Source organism: Puntigrus tetrazona, chromosome 9 (assembly GCF_018831695.1).
Source record: "Puntigrus tetrazona isolate hp1 chromosome 9, ASM1883169v1, whole genome shotgun sequence".
Classification (NCBI taxonomy): domain Eukaryota; kingdom Metazoa; phylum Chordata; class Actinopteri; order Cypriniformes; family Cyprinidae; genus Puntigrus; species Puntigrus tetrazona.
The window spans coordinates 18,196,769-18,222,838 of record NC_056707.1 but is presented as its reverse complement, the minus strand read 5'-3'; the positions used below and the strand labels follow the sequence as shown (position 1 = coordinate 18,222,838).

Sequence of the window (26,070 nt, the reverse complement as noted above, 5' to 3'; positions counted from 1 at the left end):
TACTTTTGTGAGTATGCAAATAAAAGCGTCTTGAGCATGTATGTTTGATTAGATTCTGATGAGCTCTGTCTGGAGAGGGAAAGGATGGAGAGGGCTATCTTCATATGGATAGCTCTGGATTTTCAAAACTATAATTAGATGTTTTTAACAGCTTGTTTTCAAGTTCAAAGTCCACCCATTCAGGCCTGCCAGCTTTTTAATGAGAAAGTATAGAAAGGCAAACAGTTTTTCGGTCAGTTTCCAGTCAATACTTCACTGTGTGTGTGTTTGTACTCCCAGGGTTAATTATGAGTCAATAACCATTTAATCCAGGGAAATTACATTTCATCTTAATCATAATTAAACTCAAAGAAGGTGCAAATGATTTGTACATCTGATAAATTAAACTTACTTCAGACACAAAGCATACTGAAACACACGAGTGAAAGTAATCCGGTCTTCCAATATTTTGATCAATTCATAACATCCAATTATTTAATTAAGCATTTAACAATAGAAACATAAACTAGACATCCTTCTTTTTCTGAAAACTTTATAATTACCTATTATGCATCATCTAAATAGGCCCAGCATGGCATGGAATATGTCTTACCTGGCTGACTTTAGCAGGTGTTAAAATCATGTCCAACACTCCGGCCCAGCCGGCAGCAACCCCTGTGGGCACGGAGTAGGCGAGTGCTATCATCAGGAAACGCATGTTGCTGAGAAAGCAAAAGCAAAGATGAAGACTGATGAAAACTTTTCACAATAGAACACTATGAAAGCATTTTAAGGTACTAGGCTGCATTTTGACTGTGTATGACGCCTATTTTTGAAAAAATAACAGATCTTTCAGAGCTGTCATGAAACTGAACATCAAAGCTTGTGCATCTCACAAAAAGTCAAAAGATTGTAGAGTTTCTTTCCTATACCTTACAGCCTGTCACCAAACATTTATCCTACCTTGAAGCCCAGTGACAGACAGATAAAAGTCCTGAATACAAAAAAAATACATAAAACTGATAGCAGAAGCAGATATCAGGGAAGCATAATGCTAGATTAAAAACATGGCCAGAACCGGAGCTTTGTCTTACATGGTTTAAGCTTCCTAAACCAAATAGGATTCTTACTAGGACACTGCACATTATTAAGCAAAGGGTCAATGTAATATTACAGCTTTATTAATACTGCAACAAAATGATGTGAATACACCAGTGAACTTGAAATTTACATTCTAATTAATTTGCTATTTTAGTAAGAGTCAAACTAACTAAATTAATGAATATGACATTATAAAATATTGACTAAATAAAAAAAAAAAAAAAAAAAAATGTTTAATTATTGAGGTCTTGCAGCAAATGAAAAATTGCCTTTGAGAATATGCAAAGCTAACCGATAGCTTTCTTCAGGTAATAAAGACCCTGATTATCAAGAGTTTAGCCAAGAAGGAAATTGTTGTGAACATGTAATTAAATATCACTGACCCACTGGGCACAGCTGTCATGATTTCACTCACTCACCACCAGATGCCTACCTCCTCATGCACCACGATTGTATTTCACTTTGGACTTCAATTCCCATCACCCATTGCACTAACGACATACACACCTGATTCCACTAATCACTCGCTCACCTGATCACACAGCTGCTTCCAATCAATCAAACGCTACTTGGATTATGTTGACCCTCGCTTGATCTCAGGACTATTCTTGCGTTTTTGACCATGCCATAGTAGTTTGCGGTTGCTCGACCCTGCCTTTATTTCCGACAATGTCTATATAAAAAAAGGCTGCAAATGGATCCACTCGCCTCTCGTTCTGTCACTTCCGTTACAGAAGCTATGTATAATACCAGTATCTGCATGTTTTTAATAAATCATATATCTGTAGGGCACAGCCAAAATACTTTTACTTTATAATAACATAATCTATGAGACTCTCTAACAAGCATTATTTGTCAACAAATCCTTCTTAAAGCTAAGCAACAACAAAGTTGTTATGTAGATGCAACCATTAATACAAGCACAGTGCATGGTTAAGTGTACTGTCAATTTTGTGGTAATCCTGCCCTGATACAAAAATCCTTTGCTATGAGGGATGTTTTTTTTTTTATGTATTAGCATTTTTATGAGCATCTATCCAGTCGCAGGATTGCTGTAGTCAAGATGAAAACAGATCCAGAATCCCTTTGTGGAATCAGTTGTTATGTGTGGCTTCTGGCAGGCCAATCAATCCCAACCCAATTACAATAACCCACCCTTCTCTACCTCTTTTAACTGAAGTGTCCCAAACAATGTGTCCAAGAGGAAACGCCCAAAAAACAACTCTCTCTTAAGGCACTTTTTTATCTTTTGAAGTGGTGTGCTGTATGGAATTTATTTGTTACATTCTGGTTCTTCTTATTGAAGTCTCTCGCATTCCGATTCGATTGAAAGGAAGTTTTTGTATAATTGTACCCCCCTACTCTAGCCCCAGATTTTTTACGCCATCAAGCCAGAAGTATCATCAGCTAAGTGCCATTTGTCCTTTGCTGGCTGTGATGGAATCTAATGGCCCAAGGGGAAGATTTTGCGAGATACAGCAAATTTAACACCAAGTCCATCAATACTCATACTATTCTATCATCGCTTTTACCGCAGTAATCAAACGCTGCACATTGGTTCCCGTAATGATGATCCAACTGCACAGTTTCCACAAAATTGAGATGTAAGGAATTGGTTGATGAACTCAACAGGAGGCTTTACAGGAACTTGGATTGGAACTGAAGGAAGTAGAAAGTACATTTTGTGCAGTTAAATATGGTTTAAATTCTACTTCCTTTCAAAACTGCTATTTTAAATTGCGATTCTGGATGTTGTTTATGATTTTATTTCAAATTAAGGAATTGCTTCAAAATTTTATTACTGGATGCTTTAGAATTGGGAACTCCACACAAAAACAGACACTTGCACTGTTAATTCTGGTTCTATTGAGATCTAAATATGCAATACTCTCTTAAAAACAAAATTTTTCCCAGTAAAAACAAGTTATAATAATGTGACCAGGTGGCCAGGGCAAAGATGTTAATTATAAGTTCACAAATGAGTCAGATATCAAATGAATGCACCCATAGTTACTTGTAGATTTTGACTTTTGATGTCACACTACCCATAATTACCTCCAGGTATGAACCAGTGGGTGTGAAGGAACTTCTACAATCTATATCCAGCCTATTAGGAGTAAAGTGTGAAAGCCAAGCATGGTTTCAGTGAATTTTACAGTGGCCTTGAAGAGAGTAATCACAAAAAAAGGTGTTGACGGAGGACCCTTTCTACCAACTTTACCTATTTCATTAACCTCACAGCTGGGGGAGATTGATATATATTCATCCTTTTCCCACAAAGTTTATTTAGATTATGGTATATGAGAAAGCCTTTTTCCTTTCTTTTGACAAATCAAGCTAGATGGCTTCTTCAAAGCTAAGTGCCATTTGTCCTTGGCAGGCCCTGTTGGGATCTAATACCTCAAGATGAAGATTTTGCAAGCCATAGCCATTTTTAACACAGAGTTCATCAATACTAATGCTATTCTATCATCACTGTTAGTGCAGTAATCAAACGCTGGATAATGTTTCCCATAAAGGAAAAATGAAATGATGACAAACCAGGCTTAAAAAAAAAACTAAAAAACTATGAAGTTTCACCAAGTTAGGTGAGCCAAGGACTTGAGAGTTCAGAAACCGGAGGTGAAATGCAATCATGATCGCACGACCTCAGTCCGTATCCAATTAACTGTCCCTGCAGACTAGCTGTTTTACAAACCTCTACCAATCCACTCTTCCATTCAGATACAAATGTGAGACGGCTACTGGAACTCTGCCTATCTGTGGGACTCCAGACAGCATTACAGTCTCAATGGGGTGACTTCGTCCATTCATGTTTGTTCTTCTTTTTGCTTTCAGCTCTTCTGTGAGTGGGAAAGTTCTGGCGTTCCTCGGAGGGGGTCGAACTGCAGGCTCTCTACAACAGTGGAAGCTCAACAGTCTTTTCCAGTTCACAGATTTCTGCCAATTCCTCTAGTGTTGAGAAAGCATTCAAAGCAGGGCTGGCTTCCTCTGATCTGTGAATATCGCAACTACCCCAAGCTTTGCGGGTGCGACTACATCAAGAGAGTAGCTAGCTGTAAAAATGCACCGTTGTGGTCACACTGGCCTTGGTGAACTTCAGTGGGTTACTAAATGTACAGATCAAGATGTTCTATTTATTAAGGATGGTCAGCATGTGCCATCATAAGGCTTGGTAATTAATCTGCAGGGAGAGGATCTTGTCTTTGATGTGTATTAAATGACAACCGCAGCATATGGCGAGTGGCGAAATGACAAGACCCTGTTCATTAAGATTCTCTTTTGTAAAAGCAATGATAAAACTTCAGAGGCCGTGCTGAGATCAGGGAGACAGAATGTGAAAGTTACAAAAGGCCTGAAATAACAGATGTCCATTGTTCCGTTCCATGTGCACATGTACCCAATGCAAAATCTCTTGTGAATGCCAACGAAGAACACAGATATTCACATTGTATATTTATTTTTAACTACAACAAGTATTGTGGGGGGTTCCTTGCATGTGGATTTTAAAAGGACAGGAGATTGTTACTAACATCTATTCTTTCCTATGCGGTTCCGGATAATCACTTGGATAATGTGTCCTCAAAAGCAGCAGATATTTAGCAGAATTCAAATGCACCATCTAGATATTCAATATGCTTCATCCAATATACACTACCATTCAAACATTTGGGATTAGTATGATTTTTTCATTCTATTATTCAGTATCACATTTCCACAACACCAATAATAATAATAAATGTTTCTTGAGCACAAAATCTGCATATAAAATGATTTCTGAAGGATCGTGTCACACTAAAGACTAGAGTGAAAATTCTGATTATCAGAAACTTTGCAAGTATGTGTCAACTTATTCCATTAACCGTAAAACTTTGCAAATTAATGAGAATTAGTTGATATGTATTTACAAAGTTGCTTACAGATAGTAAAATGTCTAAATTGGACTATCAAAATAAAGTGCAACCAAGTTGGATAACTCCATTAAGAGAGAACTTTTATTTTCAATTGAATTATTCCTACTTCCTAACCTCCATTCTTTCATTGACTGTTCAAAACAACGTCTGGTAAGGGAGCACAGTGGTTATACCTCAGCAGTCTGCAGATGCTGCTCCTGTAGCTGAGACGTTGGCTAGCTGCTGCCACGCTGGGAGGGATGGGCGGCCTGGAGGGGAAGTAGAACAGCACAGCCACGAAAAGTGCTGCAATCATCCCAACCTCTGGAAGTTCACAAAAATGCACAACATTTATCATGCAGCCTTGGTGTCAACATCAAATCTCACACAAGATTTTACGGATTCAGACTTAATCTATCTCTGTTAATTAGAAAAAGAGCTTAACGCGTCTGGCACTTCGCTGCAATTTTCAGATACTAAATTCAAATTAATGAGAGAGCGAGAGAGAGTGGTATCCAAACCAACATCATTAACGGTCATTAGATGGCTCACATTAATCTAGAGTTAACCATGAATCCAGCAGATTTATTACAATCCTGTAGAGGGAGGAAATGCACAATGAAACAACTGATCAGCTCATTAACCCTAGTCCACAAAAAGCTTCTGCTTTCAAATGTGCTCATCCAGTGCAGGAATTTGTGACTACTAAGTTCATAATTGAGCATTGCTGTAGCCAAGCACAAAAAAAAATTTGTTGGCACACAGTATCTCAAAACCGGATGCACTGACATTGCCAGCTCAGTCTTCAGGTTGAGTTCCTAAATTCTGCGTCCCTCCTAGGAGCTGTCCACATGATAAAATAAGTGCCATTTCCTTGGACAGATCCCATTTTTATTCAGCTAGTTACCTTTTACAATATCGTTTCTATAAATCTGTCTTTTCTGTCATAAAATACAGACTTATAAAGCAGGTTTGGGTACAGGTGGGTAATATGATAAAAATCCTATATAACAAATGAATAATTTTATATTGCAATAATAGTACATGTCAAGATATACATTACTGCTCAAAGGTTTGGGGTCAGTAAGATTTAATGACAAATGTATTCTTTTAAGCAAGGACACATTAATTTGACCAAAAGTGACATTTTGAGTCAGCAAGCATATTACTATGATCAATGCACAGAAATGTAGCAAGGACTGTAAAATAGTCCATCTGACATCAGGGATTTAACCCGTAATTTTATAATACCATAATTTATGTAATTACCATAATAAACGCTAGCAATAAACAGAAGTTTCATTATTGTTTTTTTTATTATTTCATTATTCATTATTTATATACCAAAATAAATGTTTTTGTTTATGCTATGTGTACTGTATTTATTTTTCATGTACATATAAATATACAAACACACAGTATATATTTAAAAAAATATTTTACATGTATTTACATTTATATATTTATATTCTTATATATAAGAATAAATAAATGAAATAAGTAACATTTGCTTAAATATATACATGCGTTTGTTGTATTTATACATAAATAATAAATATACTGTAATGGTATGGTCTGGTTAGGAGCATACAGAGATAAAGATTACAAAAATAGTCTTTTAATAAATCTACAGAGAGCAATCCAACATGACAGGTAGTAACAAAACACACATAACAACCAGACAAACTTACACTGAACAGAATCTAACTTATAAATGGGGGATACAAACTTAATTAATGAAAACAACAACAGAAATATCCTGAACAGTTACATATACACAATATATGCACATATTTTATGTGCTTATACTGTGTATATTTATTATGTAAAAATATATATTACGTAAACTAAACATTTATTTTGGATGCGATTAATTGTTTTGCAGCACTAATAAGATTTTAGTATTATTTCAGTTTTATTGTGTTTTATCAAAAAATGCAACTTAGTAAGAATTGAAGAATTCAAATTGTTTTGTTTTTTTCATCTGGTTGCTGGAAATTCAATTAAAATTATTTTATAAATGATTTTATATTTTTATAAATGAATCATGTGCCATTCTTATTTTTGGAAATAAAAAGATAAATGGGCACAGTGGAACTTATGCAGTATGTGGTACAACAGCAAATGGTACAACAACATATCTGTCACACAGTATATAGGCCTACTGTTACGCCAGCCATCTCTAAAGACTTGGCCCTTTTCTATGGTTTTGTTAAACCGGACAGATCATCTCTTCAAGTTTATCGTCTTTAAGGAGAGTGTCTAAATCCAGTGCATGTGCCTGCATCTTGATGCCCAATATTGCAGTAAGTGCCGCAATGACCTCTAAACTACTAACAAATCAATGTGTCTGAAAATAACAGCAACATCTTTCAACTTAAGCAGAGGCAGAGTATCAATCTATTATTGGCAAGATTTCTCTCTCAAAATGTTTTAATTTTCTGAATCAGTTAAGCAGAACAATGAGAGGCAATCTTTGTAGCGAGGTAAACGCAAACCACGTTAAGACGTTTGATTGTGGTATTTGGAGAGTCACCATGGACGGCTTTCTTGTGATTGCTTTTCTTTATGGCGATGCTTAAAATAATTTAATATTGATTCAGAATGAATGCTTTTGCTGGATTGTCAGCAGACAATAGCCATACCTGCGTAAAGAACAAACTGTATCCTGTCTCCGATGTGGTTTTGGGTCCAGTAAACGGTGCTTCCCACAGTGCCATTAGGTGCAGGGACAGCCAACGGACCAATCAGAAAGGCACAGGCGGAACCCAGGTAGCCAATAAGTGACGCGATAGCGGTGGCTGTAGCTCTCTGATCAGGAGCAAACCAAGTAGTAGAGAGAAGAGGACCGGCACTCATAATGGTAGGACCTGCTAAACCATTCAGAAGTTGACCTCCATGAATCATCCTGTAGATTTAAAAAAAAGAGGGGGAAAGATAATGAAAAACTAAATATATACTTTTAAAATACGAGTGCTCTTTTCCTGTAAAAAAAAAACACCATCACAATGCCATATTGTTGACTTTGCAGGGCATTTTTAAGTGATTTGAGTCTTTTCATCATATTACACTGCAGTTGCTCGTGTGCAATTTTTTTTCCTATTTACATGTAATAGGGAGACCAGACAAACATACAAAAATTAACTACTCATATAAAAACTGGTTTAAATGCAAATCTCATTTTTGCTGGTTTCCAAACACCAATCAGTGCTCTCCTACGTATCTATCAGAGGTGACTTTTAATAGCAGGGAAAACAAAAGAGCATTATCTGCGAGACAGGATGACTGAGTCCCAGCAGGGAGGCTTGTGATAGCCTAACTGCCTGAATAAACGCTGCAGTGCTTGTCCCCAGAATAGATCTTCAGCACTGGCGAAGATCGAGATTGACTGAAACACTTTTTCATTTTCTACAGTCCAGACGCACACCAAACCAGTCCAAAAATGGTCTTTTTCCTTCATGGTAATCACTGTCATAAAGATCAAGAGGCTTTTTGTGTCAGGCTTTTTCTAGTTTCTTCCTAGCAATTGCCACAGAATGTTTAAAGGTCTATTCCTGCCGTCATGAAGATGTGTAGTTCTTTACTGTGGCTTGTCAAAGAGTGTCTGAGGGACGGTGAAAACCTCTGGAGATGTACTGAGTGGAGGATTGATGGTATACTTGCCCTAGTTTTAAAACTAGCTCACAAGTGCATTTGGTTTGGTCAGTACACACCATACACAGCATTTAAACAGCCATTTATATGTTCTAGAACCTTACAGTTGACGAAAGACTTTGGTTCCGTCATTGATCACGCAATGCTCTCCTCAATTCCCAATCTAATACAGCCTGAAAGCTCTCTCGACTATTCCTTTCTCTTTTGTTCCAGCATGTTGACATCTGATTCTGCTGAAAGGTGCTTACGCATTCCTACCGCATGTTTCTCGACTGGACAACAGCCCCTGTGACACCATGTTCATGCTAAAGCCTGTGTGAATTCGTTTCTAATGAAATTGGCTAGTAGAATGCACTGAGGAAAGAAACGGTTTGCATTTGCATTGATTGCAATCATTGTGATACCCCTCACGTAGCTCATAATTGGATCGTAGATGATTCTAAATCCTGCACCTTGAGCTGATCATTATGACTTCACGTTTGTCGATTATGGTTGGAAACAATGCAAAATTGGCAATTCTGGTACAAAGAATGACTACAGATATTGCCTACTATATAAGGGCAAGCGAATTCCAGTCTGAATTGATTCTGTTAGCCTATTTTAATTGAGCAATAAAGTGTAAGAGGCTGTGCTATATTGTGATTATAATCAAATACAGGTCAGTGTTACGCACAATGCTCAGCAGAGTACCTTTAACCCTTTCAGGCTTGACTATATGGAAAATAAAGCACAGCATTCAGAGAGCCACTGATTATTTCAGACAGCTGCTATGTAAAAAAATTATGCACAAATGTTTTATTAGGCAAATTCATTAAGTGCCGTCGTTCCACTAGATGATTCAGACCTTGAAATGTAAATGAAGGACAATATTTGGCCTTAATGGGTCCGGCAAAATAACAAATCCAGTAACTAAATAATGCGTTTTGCATTATAACTGTTAGCTACATGATGTATTTTAGTACGGTTGTAACACTGTATAGGCCAATCACTGATGTTATAATATTACATCTGTGGAAAAAAACAATTCTAATCTGAAAATATTGCAAAGTGCAAATAATATAATAGGTCACATTTTATTTTAAGGTCCAATTCTTGCTATTGACTTAGTACTTTATTAGTACTTTATCTATGTCATTAGTACAAATTAGTACTTTATGTATGACTTTTGCATACATAAAGTACTAATTTGCTGCTTATTAGTAATTAGTAAGGTAGTTGAGTAGTATTAGGAATGTTAATAAGCATGTTAATTAAGCAACTACTTAATATTGAGAACTGCTTCCTATATCATAGCGATACCATATATTGCAATAATCATGCATAGTTATAGCATAATCGTGCATAGTTATAGCTTAGCAACTTAAGCTTCAGCTTGTAGAGAAAAAATAAATTTCCCACATTTTACATTTTTGATGTATCCAATCAAACACTTCATTATTTTGGTAAACACATCTGTCACTTGGTATAAGCTAAACAAATGATTCAGTTGCCAGCAAAACAAAATGACCAACAATTATATCAAGCAAAACATTGTTTGTACCAAACACTTTTTTTTTCTCTGCGGTGAATTACTGGCTGCAATAAAGCATAAATGTATGTAAAGATAAATTTACTAAGAACCTATTTTGTCAGCTTTCCTATTTAACCCACGTTGAAAAAATGGTATTTAGTCAAAAAACTACCTGACTTCTGTTCAGTTTGGCTTGCGAGGAACATTGTGACTCCTCACTGCCAAGACAACAATAAAAAAAAAAAAAAAAAAAAATTGACAAAGGCACAATGGTACAATCTGCTGCAACCACAATCGCTGTTGATTTGAGAACAACCATTGGCATTTGTAACCAAACGGATTTGCAAAAAATGGATTTTATTGCTGATACTTTGGTGACACGATTGAATCTCAGTCATTCTGACACTACACCAATCAAGAAAAAAATATAAGAAAAAAAGTAAGAAAAATCTAGGAAATTTATGAATAGGGCTGATTACAGAAACAGTTCAAACACAAAAAAAAATTACTTGCACTATTATTTACTATTCATGCTCATCACTACTTGATGTTCTGAAGCAAAATTTATAAAGAATCACTGTCGTATAATTTTTCTTCAGGTGATCTGCTAAACCTCAAATTTGTATCAAAAGTAAGTGATGAAAAGGCAGAAATGAATCTCACGCATGAAAAAATGTGAGGGCAGTGCAGGAGTGTCAATTTATCCTTAGATGATTCTGATCCAGCACGAACAATGTCAGGGAGGATCCTCTGCTTTCTAATGAAACCGCTGGGCTAACAGCATTTGAATTTAAATTTTATAACCCGAGTAACATTTTATAATGGACTGTTTTATACGGACCAAAACAATAATGGTACTGCAAAATATTGTAACTAACCATCAAAGTCAGAATAAAAGAGAGACCTGGGAGAATCTAAAACACAGTGCCAGCCTTAAAATCACAGCCAATGAAGACATGATATATTTGTGTCCTTATGTTGAGCTACAGATGAAAAAAGTAATTGTTTTCAATCAAAAGAATGCCTGAAACTTCTGTTTAGTTTGGCTTGCAAAAAATACTGTGGTTCTAACCAAGTGACTCCTCATCGCCAACAAAACAATCAAAAATTGACAAATGCACAACTGCACAATCTGCTGCGACCACAATCGCTGTTGATTTGAGACTAAACATTGGCCTTTGTAATCAAAAGGCACTGTAAAAAAAAAATGTTTTTATTGCTGCTGCGTTCTGCTATGATTGAATCTCATTCTGACACCAAATCAAATGTTCGAAATACAGATTTAAAATTAGTAAAAGTAACAAAGTCTGAAGAAAAAAAATAGGGCTGTTTACAGAAACAGTTCACCAAAAATGTAAATGATGTCATTATTTACTATTCTTTGCATTGTTCCAAACACACATGCTGCTATTTTCCCCCACAGTACACAAAAAGACATGTTGTGTAGAATTTGAACACTGTTCTTTTGCATAACGTTCATGTAGTGATTACATGAATGTCTGTTCCCAAAAGATCCATTATGAAACCAGTTAATTTGATGTGCATTATATTCCATAACACTACTATACAGAAAAAGATTCTTTAAAATTACTTTATTACGCAGAATAAATAAATATAATAAATAAATAATATAAATAAAATGCAATATAATAATTTATTATAATAGTATTTTATATAAACACGCTTTTTTAAAATTATAATAATACTTTAAAATGTTAAACAATGAGGCTATAACATTTCAGTTAACAATTTAAACAACGTTTTATAAAAAAAAAAAAAATGCTTGCACGATTGAAGCCATTTAAATTGCGCTAACGATGATGTCTGATGTGGTCCAATTTATACACCAAACGGCATATCACCAATTACCATCAGTCGCATGCTAGATCACTTGATATGCAAGATGGTCATTACCTTTTCAATGAACATCTTTTTACACTTTATTAATGCCAGTGCTGACACCTAGTGGTAGCTCAATTCACAGCAGAAGTCAGCAGGTCATGATGTGCATGCTTCCCTATTTCCTCTCTGATCTAAGTTTAAGGCGTTTAGCAGCTCTCCATAAACCCGAGTTTTATAGTTTGCAACACATGTATCTCATGACACAGGCAGTGTTAAACTCTTCGTGAGTCACGGGGTCTGTGAATAAGTACTAAGCAATCCACCAGTAACTAATGTGCTTTCGAGCACCTGATCATTTCTGAGAGATCTGTACATAAAGAGAAGACAGTCTGCTGGTGGTGTGAATGTACCGAAACAATACATCATAAGCTGCACCGGGCTTCTAAAATATAAAACACGACATAGAGTTAAGTCACTTTATATGAATCAATAGACTCGACACATTAAGTGCCCCCGTGTTGAAATCAGCCATTACATTAACCGTCACTGCAGGCAACAGCTGCTTGCAATGTATCTTTGTTTTATATATTTATATATTACACCACAACCACATTTAAACACAGTCGACATAACCTCTGCTGTCTCTCAACAGTCCTAAAAGCTTTTCCCGTTATATATCAAGCAAATGCACAATTTTAGATTATGTAACTAAGAAGGTCAATGTGGCACTGTGTGTTCTAGGATTGTGGGAGCTGTGAAACTAAGCCATGTAGCCTTATTGCATTTAAGTAGCTATAAGTAAAAAAAGAACCTTAAAACAAAGGAGGAAAACTGTCAAATGAAAGCACTGTTTGAAAAATGCTTTAAGTGTATAAAAAAGCTATAAAAACGTGGTAATGGTGCATAGTGGGTATGCGCTTGTATGGAATTGCTCCTTATACACGCTTACAAGATAATATTTTAATACAGACGGAAATAACATCATACAGATACAGATGAGTATGTGCGTGAATTATACGGTACTCTCAGCAGTTTACAACCAGACCCCACGATCTCTAAATTCAATGAAGGCACTATTTTCTTTATGCCTTAATAATAAAATATGATTTATGCTCGCTGTTGCCTGATTTTAGTAATATATTGTCAACTGGCTTCACTAACAAAGCTGCACGCTAGATAACCTTGTTTAAAAGTCCATTGGTGACGTAGTTAGCTCTTTGCCAAAAAAAAAATAATAGAAAAGGTTTGTTTCCTTTTCTCACAACTGCATTGAGAAATTCGCTTTAGTTATTTCTTTATGCGCTGATGTTAACCACGTGTGAATGAGAAAGCTTAAAGAGATAAGAAGGAGCGAGAGAAAATGGAAAGAGGACACAAAGCACAGAAGATGAGGACAGGAACATTCAATTTTACAGGTAAAAGAATCCTAATCTAAAGCAAACAGAAAGCAGCCGCCCTGTTAAAGTGTATTTAAGCAAATGAAAAGGTCACATCTTTAACTTGCAACAGCACCATGTAACTTTGCCAATGCATAACACGCTTTCTCTTATCATACATTGCAGGGAATTTTAAGTTGGCATAAATATTCTGAAAATAAGTCTTTGACGAAGATCTTTATATTATAAATATACTGTCCAACCTGCTCTCTAGATAGCAGCCAAAAACTACATCTAATCCCACAAAAAAAGCTAAATCATGCAAAGCCATAACCAGACAGTAAAACATTTGCCGTTCAAGCCATCAAATGCAGACCGCGAATAATATTTGTATAAAATATATGCAGATTTAGACCTCCAACAATAGAAAATATATAAATGTACCACCAACCTAAAGAACATGCATCAAGAAAAGACTGATGCCGGCACTGTCTGCACAGCATAAAGTACTGGAGCAGATTACGCCACAAAGCAACAGAAGTTATTTCGCTGTATTGGGACTTATATTGTAGGTTCTATCCACCGGTTGTTGATTCGATGGAAGCAGAAAACAATGGAGAAATCCTGCATATGTCATGAGAAAAAAAAAACTCTGGCGTTTCACCATAAGATCAATTCATTTAAGATTTTTAATATGCCTGTACACTTTTGCGCCAAAGTAACATTTCACACACAGTGTGGCCTCATGTAATAAACGCACTTACAATGTTGGGCAACATAAGACGTTAAGAGAATTATCACATTGGGAAATTGAGGAATTGGGTAATTATGCAAGTGAAAAGGAACCAGCATTGAAAGCTACTTCGTCTAAATGGAGGTTTTGTTGAATAAACGATGCATAGCGTTGTGCAACAGAGTCTCACCATCGTCTGTAGCACAGGTCTTTGAGAGGAACACTTCGTAACGCTGCACCCAGGACCATGAAGAATGCTGACAGCAGCAGAGACGCTCGCAAACCTTTGGCACCAGACAGGGAGGAATGAAAGAAGATATATCAGAGAGATGTAATATCTTGTAAGCTTTGATTAACTGATGAGATTAGCTGTTGATGTAGATCTATCCCCAAGATACCAGGAAATTATGCATGACTAGGAGTGAGATTTTAAGACTTTAAGGAAATCAGATGGGAATGGTTCATTTTTTTTTAACCACCAAAAAGAATTAAACATTAATTATTTGTGAAAAACAAATGCTTGTGTCCGGAAGCTATAACAAAAATCTTTATTACATGAGCATCTTTTCTTTTTACACACAGGAGCAGAAAATTAAAAACAGAGTTTAATTCTGGCCTGTGTTTTTTTTTTTTTTTTTTTTTTTTTTTAGCAGATGTGGCTTTTACAGTGTGTGGCAATCGCATTCGTGTTAAGAACAAAAGGGAAGGTGAAATTCTCCTAATCTAGATAAAGAGCAAACAAAATGCTTAAAAGCTTTCTAAGAGAATAACAAATGAAGTGCACTAAGGTGTTAATAAACAGAAGTGGACTCTCGACTAGTTGTATAAGCTAATAGAATAAGGTGTAAAAATGCCAAAGCTGAAAAATGCAGACATGTGTTTGACATTATTAAGTCTTAGAGATAGACATAAATGCCTTATTTTCAGGCAAAATGCTGTCTGAATGCTCTTTTCCTAATACAAGCCATGTGAGTGAAAATGTCATTCTCGAGGCTCAGAACAGATTCCTCACAGGATAATTTTATCTTGGGACAGTTCACTTAATCGCAAAATGTCCTTTAAAACTGAAACGCTGGTATTTCTATATAGAACGCAACTGTTACACAACTGTTTACCACATAAGAGAACGAATGAAGAGACATGAGAAATTAAAAAAAAAATTTTTTTAAATGAAACATTAAACAAAATTTAAATTTAAAGATGTTCGATAGTTTTGTTTTATGAAAAGTCTGAAATCAGAGTTATTAACAGCCAAAAACATTGACCGAAGTGGCTAGTGCTTCTCCGGTGAAGCGTTTCGGCTGAGTCAGCGCAGCGTGGTCAGTTAAAACAACAGCATGGTTTAACTCCACTGTAAAGACGGCACGGCAGCAACGTGTAACATTTATTCTGTTTAATATCAAAAGGAGGCATTTCTGCAGAATGATTAAAACACCCTTCTGAACAGCACGTCGAGTTCAGTTGCCAAACTTTTTTTTGTGGTTTTTGGTCGATGAAAATGTTCAGTTTCAGTTATACACGTTATATACAGTATACACAAACCACTAGAACTCGTAATTTTTGGTAAGCTCCAGCAATGTATTTATTACACAGATACTGGTTCCAGATCAGTTTGAGCAGTGGTATAGAATCCATAATTAAAATTAAAATAACAGAAATTTAGGTCAAAGAATTCTTACTATTGGCAAACGGCGCGGACAAATTCTCATGTGAACTTTATGAAATTGTAGAAAAAGGAATTGAGGAATAGAAATATAGTCTGAAAATATAACAATATAATAAATACGAAGTATTGAAATTAGCTGTTGAAATTTCTTCCTCTCTAGCCAGAAAATAAAATGAAATTATTTCCATTTTTCCATTAGATATTTTTATGTCGGTTTTACGTTGCATTCAAGGTCTCTAAGGATGTAATTTCCTCAACTTAAGAAACTCATTAAACTGTTATGACAAGTATGACTGCAAATATGGTAACCTCTGATGCCAGGCTTACATAGAGACGCATGTCATATGATGTTAGGGAACTGGTTCTGTGGCCTGACATGTGATGAATTACCTTTTAATGATTACTTTTTTTTTTTTATTTCACCTTACATACGGAGTCCTACTATGCAGTTTGCGATTCATCTAACCAACATAAATCATTGCATAAAACATAACTATTCCCTAATTTTTTTGTTTTTCCAAAAAATTATGCACTTTGAGAGAGTTAACATTACACATATATCCACACAAATGCAAGTCCATATGTAGATATTAAGATATTCAAAAGGTACTTAGTACATAAACGCTTAATGTCAGATATAGCTATATGTCATCATAAAAAAGACACAATGATATTTAAATATGAAAGTCGAATAAAATTATGATTAAGGGTCAATAGTAAATACAAATTATAATTTGGAATTGGATGTGTGGTTTGAAAACCCTCTGTTGTAGTGAACAAAGTATAAAAGACATATGCGATATGCAATTTTATTTTTTTGTTAATAACAGAATTTGTGCATACATGACACCCATGATCCAACTGGCTGATATTACACAATCAACAAATCTGTCTGAATACTGCCAAATGTATCTGTTATAAATTGTTTGTATTTACAGATATGGTTGCAACGACAAAACTAAAATCATAAACAACTCACCTTTCTTATCCATTAACCACATAAACAGCAGCCAGGGCAGATAACCCACTGGACCCCACAACACCAGCAGCGCGATATCTGTCGAGGAGAACTCGAACACATGTTTGGCGGAGTTCTGGATCGGGCCCCATGTGTTCCACACAAGTCCTTGCATAAAACCCAACAATGAAAACATGGTGAGAACAAACCATCTTCTCCCGTACACCCTGCTCAACACAGGCTGTGTGTTTGTCGCCGGCTGGGATGGAAGCAGCAAAGGCTCCCTTTCTCCTTCGGTGCTTTCCACGGCACCCATTGAAAAGACGTGGCGTCACGTTTTAAAATGTCTATATGCTATCCGGCAACGTCTATAACATGCCACATTAAAAACTAGGGCAGTCGTTCAATTGTCAGCTGCCCATCCAAACAAAAACAACCGATGACACTCTCAGCTACCCTCCAAACTTTAATGCGCATGCGCTGCGTCGAGACGGAATTGACGTAACGGGCGAAACCGAAAGCCTTTGTTCTCCATGTTGGATCACCTATGTCATTAACTTCAAGGAGACCTCAGCTCGTCGGTTGAGCCAACATGGCCGTTGTTTCGTTTCCCGAGTGTTGAAAGAGGAAAAAAACAGCCGCAAGTCTCACGTGAGTTTTGTTTACTAGCTTGAAAATGGATTTTAGCTGTGCTTACATATGTGTAGATAAAAAAAAATCTAAATATTTATGTTTGTACATTTTACTATAAAGTTCTATCACATACTACCTGATTTGACCTAGATATAGTTTTGACTTTGTGATTCACTTGAACGATTGTGATGTGTTTATCCGTGCTTTAAAGTGAAACTCCTACAGTTTATCTGATAAGACTTGTGTTATACAAGACAAAATCCACTCATCCTAACCGCCCTTATCTCATTATTTTTATGTAGAATGGCAACAAAACCCTTTACCCCAGAAGAGGCTAGGAGGATTATCCAGTTTCTACAGAAACCTGCTGTGTTCCTGAACATGACCACAGACTGGCCAGCATTGCAATGGACTGTGGGAAATCTGTCAACTTGCTTTACAGAGAGGCTTCGATTCCGTATTGGGAAAAAGACTGAGAATATGGGTAAGCCACAAACACCACACAGCCTCTCATAGGCAACGTTATCATCAGAAGAACTCCATCTGCCCAGGATGTCATTTTAAAACATAACCAGGGCATTCATTTTTAAATACCACTGATAGGTAGTTATGGGCAACGATGTTACTCACAGGAATAAAGTAAGTGTGGTAAAATTCGGAAGTGTAACAGAAATGTGACACTTTCTGAAAGTGGTGTGCTTAATGAAAGATTTTTTTTAATGCTTAGAGTAACTTTTCCCCAAGAATGTGAAGAGAAATATCTGTTATTGTTAATGTCTGTTACCCTCTATCACAATATGTACATTTCCTTTGAAGGAAACATTATTTTTAATTTAATTTGTGACAAATTTTTAGCAAAAGAAACAACACTGAAATGCGACACAAATAATTGCCAGAAGTGAGAAGCAGTAATAATTAGCCTTGCGGAAACCTTTATCAGTGGCCGCTTTACCACTTCAGGTACCTTGGCACTTATGACAAACCATTGAAAACAACTGACAGTCCGTCATAACTCTTAGCCTTTTTACTGAAGTGAAATATAAATTTGGGAAGTGAGTATTAAATGTCAAACAGTGAAGACTGTACTAAATGGTGATCCTATCTGTGAAACTTTTTTTTGGGTCACCTATGTGTTTTCTATGTCAAATCAAAGATTGAAATTGTAGAGAAATTAATGGTTAAAATGAACCTTTCAAGGTTATCTCAAAATTAGATTTTGAGACTTTAGTCTGAATCTCACAGACAGGGTCAAGAAAAAACACCTTTAGCGCTTTTAACAATAAAGATTGTTTCAAAGCACTTAACAGTATTGAATTGGAGAATAAAGTGTCAGTAATTTATGACAAGATTAAACATTCGATTTTCAAGTAAAGGCATTTCATGATTGAATCTTGTTGAATGATCTTTGTTTAGTTTGAATAGTATCTGTGCAATCAGATCGACAATAATCACTAGAAATTAAGTGTTACCAACCAGAGGCTGGAGAGAGCTTGTGTGTGTGTGTGTGTGTGTGTGTGTGTGTGTGTGTGTGTGTATACACACACACACACACATGCATACAATATTTTATACAATTATATAGCACATTTAAAAACAACCAAGCTTGACCAAAGTGCTGAACAGAATAGAATAAAAACTTGAAGTAGATTGTTCCAGAGTTTTGGACCTGCAGTCACAAAAGTATGATCACCTCATTTTTTAAGTCTAGATTTAGGTCTGGTGAGTAGAAAAAGATCACTGGATCTCAAAGATCTGGAAGGGGTGTCTGTCCGGTAGTGAGGGGGCCAGATTCTTAAGGGCTTTATACACAAATAAGAAAAATGTAAAATCAAACTGTTTGGAAATGATTCTTTGATTAAAAAAAGAGTTTCACTTTAGAAAGATTAAAAAAAGCACAAGGTTTCTAGCACACTGATTTTCTTAAGGGGCCAGAGAGCCAACATCTAATCAACATCTAATCAACAATTTTCCTTATGCCCAAATAGAATTATTTCTGTTTTATTTTCGTTTAAATTTAGAAAATTACTTGAGAAGCTTAAGATCTTGTAAACAGGCCAACAGCGGTTGTGGACTATTATTTTGCTTCAAAGGAAAATAGACCTGAGTATCATCAACGTATAGATGAAAGGATACTTTATATTTATTAAAAATAGAAATCAGAGGTAACATATACCGGGCGAACAATAAAGGTCCAAGAATTGATCCCTGTGAAACTCTGCCGTTAGGAGAAGTAGTAGAGGAGGTCTGGTGATCAATACAAACATTAAAACATCTGTTAGTCAGGAACGAAAGTGTGCAGCGCAGTCCTGCGGATGTCTCCAAACGTGACAACAGGACCTCATGCTCAACCACATCAAAAGCAGCACTCAGATCTAATAAAACTAAAGCCATGGAATTCTCAGAATAAGTTTCTGTAAAAATATCGCTAGAGCAGATTCAGTGCTGTGTAAAGCTTTGAAGCCAGATTGAAACATCTCATGAACAGAGCAGTCAAATAAGAAACAGTACTTTCTCAAGGATCTTTGAAATAAAGGGTAGATTGGAAATAGAATGAAAGTTGGAGAAAGACGAAGGATCCAGGTTTGTTTTTTTTAAGATATGCATACAACATATACTATTTATTATTTAAAAATGTATTTACTCATTTTTCATATTTGTGTATTATTATGTTTTAATTAAACTTTTAAATGTATGAATTTATTATATTTATATATTTTTCTATTGTTGCAATTTCTATCAATAATAGTATTGCATGCAGTACAATAGTATGTACTTTTGGTATTTTATAGTACATTTTTAGTTATTTTGTTATACTAGGTGTCCTAGTCTCCGCTGATGACCTAGTCTCTATTCATCATGTTGAAAGTTAAAAACTTTAGTTTATCATTTTAAAGTATGCAAAGAGCGTCCATGTTCCAGTGTCCATTTAGAATAATCCATTCGTTGATGTTTTTTTCACTTTGCACCAGCTCCTCTTTTTGAAACGGAATGTTTCTACATTGAAGCAACCATTAAAGAGTTTCTGTCTTGGACTGCCAATGAAGACGAATCACTTGTCGGGCCATTTTCTGACTATCACTGCAAAGAATTCTGGGCTTATGCTGATTACAAGTACATTGCCCAGCTTTTTCAGGATAAACCTGCAAAGTTTCAGGTAAACCTTGCCAATTCCCTTTTTTATTATTATTGATCAGTATGTTTTATTTAAACACACAAGCGCATATATATATATATATATATATATATATATATATATATATATATATATATATATATATATATATATATATATATATATATAATATGCATGGAATTCAACTTTTGTCAAGTATTTATGAGTGCTAAAATAAAAATGAATGGACAAGACACTACTCTTTTCATTTTCTCCCACCATCAATCATACCCTCAGACCTCATCAAGCACCACATTAACCCATTTGCCTTTTTTCACATGCCAGTTACGCTTGAGAGCGACCAGTTTTTCATGAAGTGGCGCTCTACAGCACACGGGGCACGTCAATGACATCAGCTCTGATCAATAAACACGGTGGAATATTCATTAGTATGTACTGCGGCGTCTCCCGAGGATGCTTACCTTTATTTTACGAGCGCTCTGGAACTGTTTATTAGCCTACAGTTGTTACAACATCTCATGAAAATTTATCACAGCACTAGGAATAACAGATACGGAGAGCAATTAATCAATTGTTGCTGTTTTATTATTTCAGTAAAACATATCCTATGGCACATCGTTGTCATTCTGTGGACATTTAATGATATTTTGTGCCAATTTATTTTGTTTTGTTTTTCCCAGCCAAGGGAGCAATAACCTAATGTTCATTTCTAGCTTTCGGTTTTTGTAAATCATAATAAATGCTTATGAGGTGCCAATATTCTCCCTGCCAGCCAGGGCATCGAGAGCAGACAAGGGCCTCTCTTAAATGATGAATAGGGTAGTTTGAGCATTGCTGAGGGCTTGATTACATACCATCTCATTTACAGTCCCCTGGACATAGTAATGGTTTCATTATCTACCTTCAAGGGCAGCATCTCTGAGTGGTTCCTTGTTTGTTGTATTGAAAAGAATTGACATCAGTAGGCGGTCAAATTGTTTTCTTTTCTTTCTTTGTAACCGCAAACATTATAACTGCAGGATGTGGTGTGGTCTGACTTTGGTTTTTCCGGCCGAGATGGACGAGACAGCACACTTTGGATTGGGACGCAGGGCGCTAACACTCCTTGTCACCTCGACTCTTACGGTTGCAATCTTGTCTTTCAGATACAAGGCAGGTAAGAACCAGGTGTAGACGAGATTTACACAAGTTTTGGGGCAAAAGCTCGACAAAAATTCACCAACAGGCCAGAGGCGTTTGTATTTTTATCTATAAATATTTAAAATGAGCATTTATTATTTTTATGTGGAGTTTTTTGTTTCATTTTAGTACAGGTTTTAGTAGCTTTCGTTGAATTTCATTTCATTTTAATTTTAAGTAAATTACTTAACTTTAACTTCAGGCAAGATTTTAAAGGTTTTCATGCAAAATCCCATGTTATTTAATTTATCTATATTTTCATTTTATTTTTAGTTAAAGCTTTAGCCATTTTGTTACGTGTTATATGCCTATTTAGCTTTAATTTTTATTTTTAGTTATTTTTTGTAGTCATTTTATTACTTAAACAGGAAATTTTTTCATGTAAAACATTTTATTTACATAACGTTGTATTTTTATTGCAGCTTTTTAATTAACAAAAGCTGTTTTAGTTTTTCAGTTCAGACATCTCACCGATCCACGTTGTGTAAAATACAGTGGCAGAATGTTAGATTTAGGCTTTTTTCTATTTTCAGATCCTAGACCTGTCGCGGAGACAGTTGTGATTTCTCAAGACGCTTGTTTCGGTGAAATCTGTCATGTAGTAGGTAGTAGATTCAATTGAAGTATTTGACATATGTTAGAAACAATATGCCCTCATAAATGCCCCTGAAAATCTATTTTAGGGGGGTGAATGTCACCATTTAATAAACGGGAACCCATAACGCTGCTATTTTATTGTATTTCTGTGGACCAGTATGAACTCTTGACTAGATGAAACTACTTTTTGATGACCAGCTGTCAATACACCCCTGAACAAGATAAGCCCCGGGCAAAACTGCCAATTTGGCTTATTCTATGAGCATGGTTTAGAGCAACACCATGTGATTCCTTCAAATATTGACAAGAGCACTATCTCGTCTTATGTTGGGGTTCCTGATCCAATCCTGAGCGGTTGAAAGAAAGCTATTTTTCCTCTGCATTCAAAAGAGCGTAACGGAAAAGCGCGGTGACGCGAGTAGCTATTGAGATATGTTATTTGCTCCATTGAGAGAAGCAGAACCTGACAATGAAGAACCTTCTTTTCCTTCTTATCTCTCTCTGGAGCTCGTCTTGTCTCTGTAATTGCTTATTGGGACTCCTCGTGTCAAGATAGCCTGACACAGAAATCGTGTTATCGTATAATATCTCCTGCAAGGAGGTGCTCGATACTTTGAGAAATCTATAAACATTCCCGTTCTTCTGAACGGTTGGCATCTTAAGTAAATGTTAAAAATAGTTTTTCTTTACCAATTCAATTAGAGATTCCTTGTGACATACTCGTGACTATATTTATTCGGGCACGCGTAATTTCAATGAAGCAATTTTTAATTTTTTTTTCCTCCAGAAAACAATGGTATCTCTTTCCTCCCGAAGACACGCATTGTCTCTATCCAACGCGCGTGCCATACGAGGAGTCCAGCGTGTTCAGCCAGGTCAGTGTTGTCCAGCCAGACCTGAAGAGGTTCCCATCATTCAGAAGAGCTCGAGTCCACACCGTCACTCTGCAGCCTGGTCAGGTAGGCCAGTATGACATTTTCTAATACACTTCCTGACAAGAGTTTTGGACATGCCTACTAATTCAGTGTGCCTTCGAATGACATCTTAAAAATTACAAACCACAATTTCTACAACTTAAAGGCGCAGTATGGAAGATTGACAGCTAGCAGTTGATGAGGGAACTGCAAAAACAAAGGCCCGGAACACATTTCAGAGTAGCATTACTGGCTATAGCATTATTTTTTTCAGAGAAACAGCTATGTACGCATAACATGTTTCCTAAATTTCTATAAACATATTAAGAGTCACAAACTTACAGCACCTTGAAAATGAGAACCAAATGTAAAAAAAAAAAAAATACTAGAATAATATATAAAAATACAAATTTATATATATATATATATATATATATATATATATATATATATATATATATGTGTGTGTGTGTGTGTGTATACAACTCTCAATTATTAAAATTTTGTACAGTCAAATAAAATTATTTTTTAATAATTTAATCATTCATGCATCTGATTTATAAAATCTCTTTATAATTTACTTTTTAATACAGTAATACATTCACTGAGCTCCTACTTTAAAATTTTGCCCGTTCACTGGCTAATTTTGCTCCATTTTAGATTTGTCTAAAACAAAAGAAACAGGAAGTATTTTGTCCTAGGTATCCTTGGATGTTAAGAAGTTTCCTTTACTAATCTCATAATAAAGTGAATAATTTTCTACTTTATTAATAAATTATTTTAAGAAATATCATTACTGTTATATTTTTTTATTTAAAATTATTATTCAATATATCATTATTGAATAATTCAATTAAAAAGAATTAAATTGATCACAACTACACACAACTAGCACGTTTCAAATGCGTGGTCACAAGTTGTTTGCAAATACAGAAGGGCCAAATGGAAGATTCGTCCTTAAATTACCGACGGTACGTTTCCAAAACATTCAATATAACATTCCCCGAGTGTCTTTTTGGATCCTGTATCATAACAATCGGTCTCCTATGTGCGAATTCTAGCAGTTCGTAGATGAATCAGACGGCAGCAGAATAAAGCCGTGTGTGTTTTGTAGCACATCCCCCTCCTTCAGATTCCAGCAGCGTGTGTGAAACCTCTCTGATCAAGCTCTTTGAGAGGCGAGACGGTGGCAAGGCAATTAGCGGCGGTCCAACACAGCGAGCGTACACTCCGGGAGCACTCACACTTTTCACAGCATACTAATGAAGACGAGAGCCACAAACTTCCATTCTCTGAGAGAGCTAACACTACTCCACTGCCTCTCACTGCAAATACAGGGGAAAAAATCACTAAAAGAACTTTTGTGTTTGCAATGTACCTCGAGTTCTGGAATGTTAGCAGCAAAAAAAAAAAAGGTTTTAACCCTGTGATGCACATGTGGAAGAATCTTTCAGGGTTTGATTTACATTCAGTGGCTCAAGCATATTTGCCATTTTCTAATGTTTTAAAAAGACAGTTTTGTATGTCACGCTCATAAATACAATTGTTTTCTAGTTTTACAGTTTTGTTATTGTTAGCTAAAGCTACATATAATTGTTTTGGTTAATTGACATAAAGCTAAAATAAAGTCAAATTAATTGTAAAATAAAATGACTGAAATAGAAATCATTTAAAGGTAAATAAATGTAAAAAAATATTTAAAATATTATAAAACAAATGATGAGCACATAACACAATTACTAAAACTACAAAATGAAAACTTTCTACTCTCTAATTTTCTTCTTTGAATAAAGTCGTGCGTTCACTTTGTTTCCATGTCAATCCAAGAGCACTTAACTGTTGTTTTTTGTCCCGTTTTGACATTTGGCTGCATTTGTTTACTCCGGAGCGATTTATAGAGACTTTGGTTAAATTAAAAAAACACTGTATGTGAAAATCTTTTGACCCTGTCTAGTCTCATAAATATTGCTAGGATATAGTTGTTGTTTTTTTATGACCCAAATGATGCGATGTTATACAGAGCACAGCTGCCACCTGGTGGTACATACAATATGCATTACTTTACATCATTCTGAAAGCATGATCAAGTTTAGTGTTTGTAGCTCATGCAGCTTGAAGTTAATCATTTCACTTTTCACTAATAAACGGTCACTATAGTGAACCATCTACTCTATATATTTTTTTGACATGCTATTAATATCTTCATAGTTTTGACTGAGTGCTGTTGTCTTTCATCAGGTTCTGTTTGTGCCCAGACACTGGTGGCACTATGTGGAGTCAGTGGATCCAGTGACTGTCAGTGTGAACTCCTGGATTGAGATGGTAAGACACTTTATGGCTCTGCTGGATTTTTCTTTTAATGAAATATAATAGATTGTTTCCATCAAAATGAGATGCTGAAATCTGCAGGCTGTATTTGTCTTTATGCCGTAGGACATGGACGATGAGGCCAGAGTAGGAGAAGCGTTCACTAAAACTATTGTGTGTGCCCTGAAAAGTGCCCCCAGCTTAGACAACAATGACCACTGGCTCAATCCTACTGAGGTATTCACTCCGGCACATACAGACACGGATACAACAGATTTCTATTTTAAAATTTCTAACAAATAAACATTTTTAAACAGCAGGGAATGTTTCTTGAGCAGAAATTCAGCATATTAGAATCATGTGACAGTGAAGCCTGGAGTAATGACTGCTGATAATCAGATTTTTTTTTTTTTAATAAATAAATGCAGCCTTAAGACTCTTTCAAAATAATACAAATTTTACAGACCCTACATTTTGAATGATGGTTCATTTTTGGTGAACTGGTAACTGTTTAATTTAGAGTTTTACTCACCAGGGTTTTGTAGTTTATGCATAATGGCAAATCGGTTTTAAAAGTACAAACTGAAAGTTCAAC

The 26,070-nt window shown here is 35.7% G+C and overlaps 2 protein-coding genes across 2 annotated transcripts in view; one reads left to right on the top strand and one right to left on the bottom strand.

Moving 5' to 3' along the window:
• The window catches only part of slc49a4 (solute carrier family 49 member 4), a 35,071-nt gene extending 17,880 nt beyond the window's left edge, over positions 1-17,191 (bottom strand). The window contains exons 1-5 of the mRNA XM_043249404.1: positions 16,734-17,191; positions 14,279-14,372; positions 7,619-7,881; positions 5,168-5,297; positions 593-701 (exon numbers count right to left, since the gene is read on the bottom strand). Of these exons, the coding sequence (XP_043105339.1) occupies positions 593-701; positions 5,168-5,297; positions 7,619-7,881; positions 14,279-14,372; positions 16,734-17,028 (891 nt within the window). The 5' untranslated portion in view covers positions 17,029-17,191. The remainder of the gene's footprint in view (positions 1-592; positions 702-5,167; positions 5,298-7,618; positions 7,882-14,278; positions 14,373-16,733) is intronic.
• Positions 17,192-17,377: 186 nt separating this feature from the next.
• hspbap1 (hspb associated protein 1) lies at positions 17,378-25,713 on the top strand. The gene is made up of 6 exons (XM_043249405.1): positions 17,378-17,829; positions 20,315-20,499; positions 21,498-21,634; positions 23,042-23,213; positions 25,407-25,490; positions 25,578-25,713. The coding sequence occupies exons 1-6, from the start codon at positions 17,649-17,651 to the stop codon at positions 25,599-25,601; spliced, it is 783 nt and encodes a 260-aa protein (XP_043105340.1). The 5' UTR covers positions 17,378-17,648; the 3' UTR covers positions 25,602-25,713.
• The last annotated feature ends 357 nt before the right edge of the window (positions 25,714-26,070 follow it).

What these genes read in the sequence shown, in the direction of transcription:
- hspbap1 (XM_043249405.1), top strand. Translation starts at nt 17,649, where the DNA reads ATGGCAACAAAACCCTTTACCCCAGAAGAGGCTAGGAGGATTATCCAG. An exon ending in ATAAACCTGCAAAGTTTCAG is followed by an intron (nt 20,500 to 21,497) that starts GTAAACCTTGCC and finishes TTATAACTGCAG; the next exon opens with GATGTGGTGTGGTCTGACTT. An exon ending in TCACTCTGCAGCCTGGTCAG is followed by an intron (nt 23,214 to 25,406) that starts GTAGGCCAGTAT and finishes GTCTTTCATCAG; the next exon opens with GTTCTGTTTGTGCCCAGACA.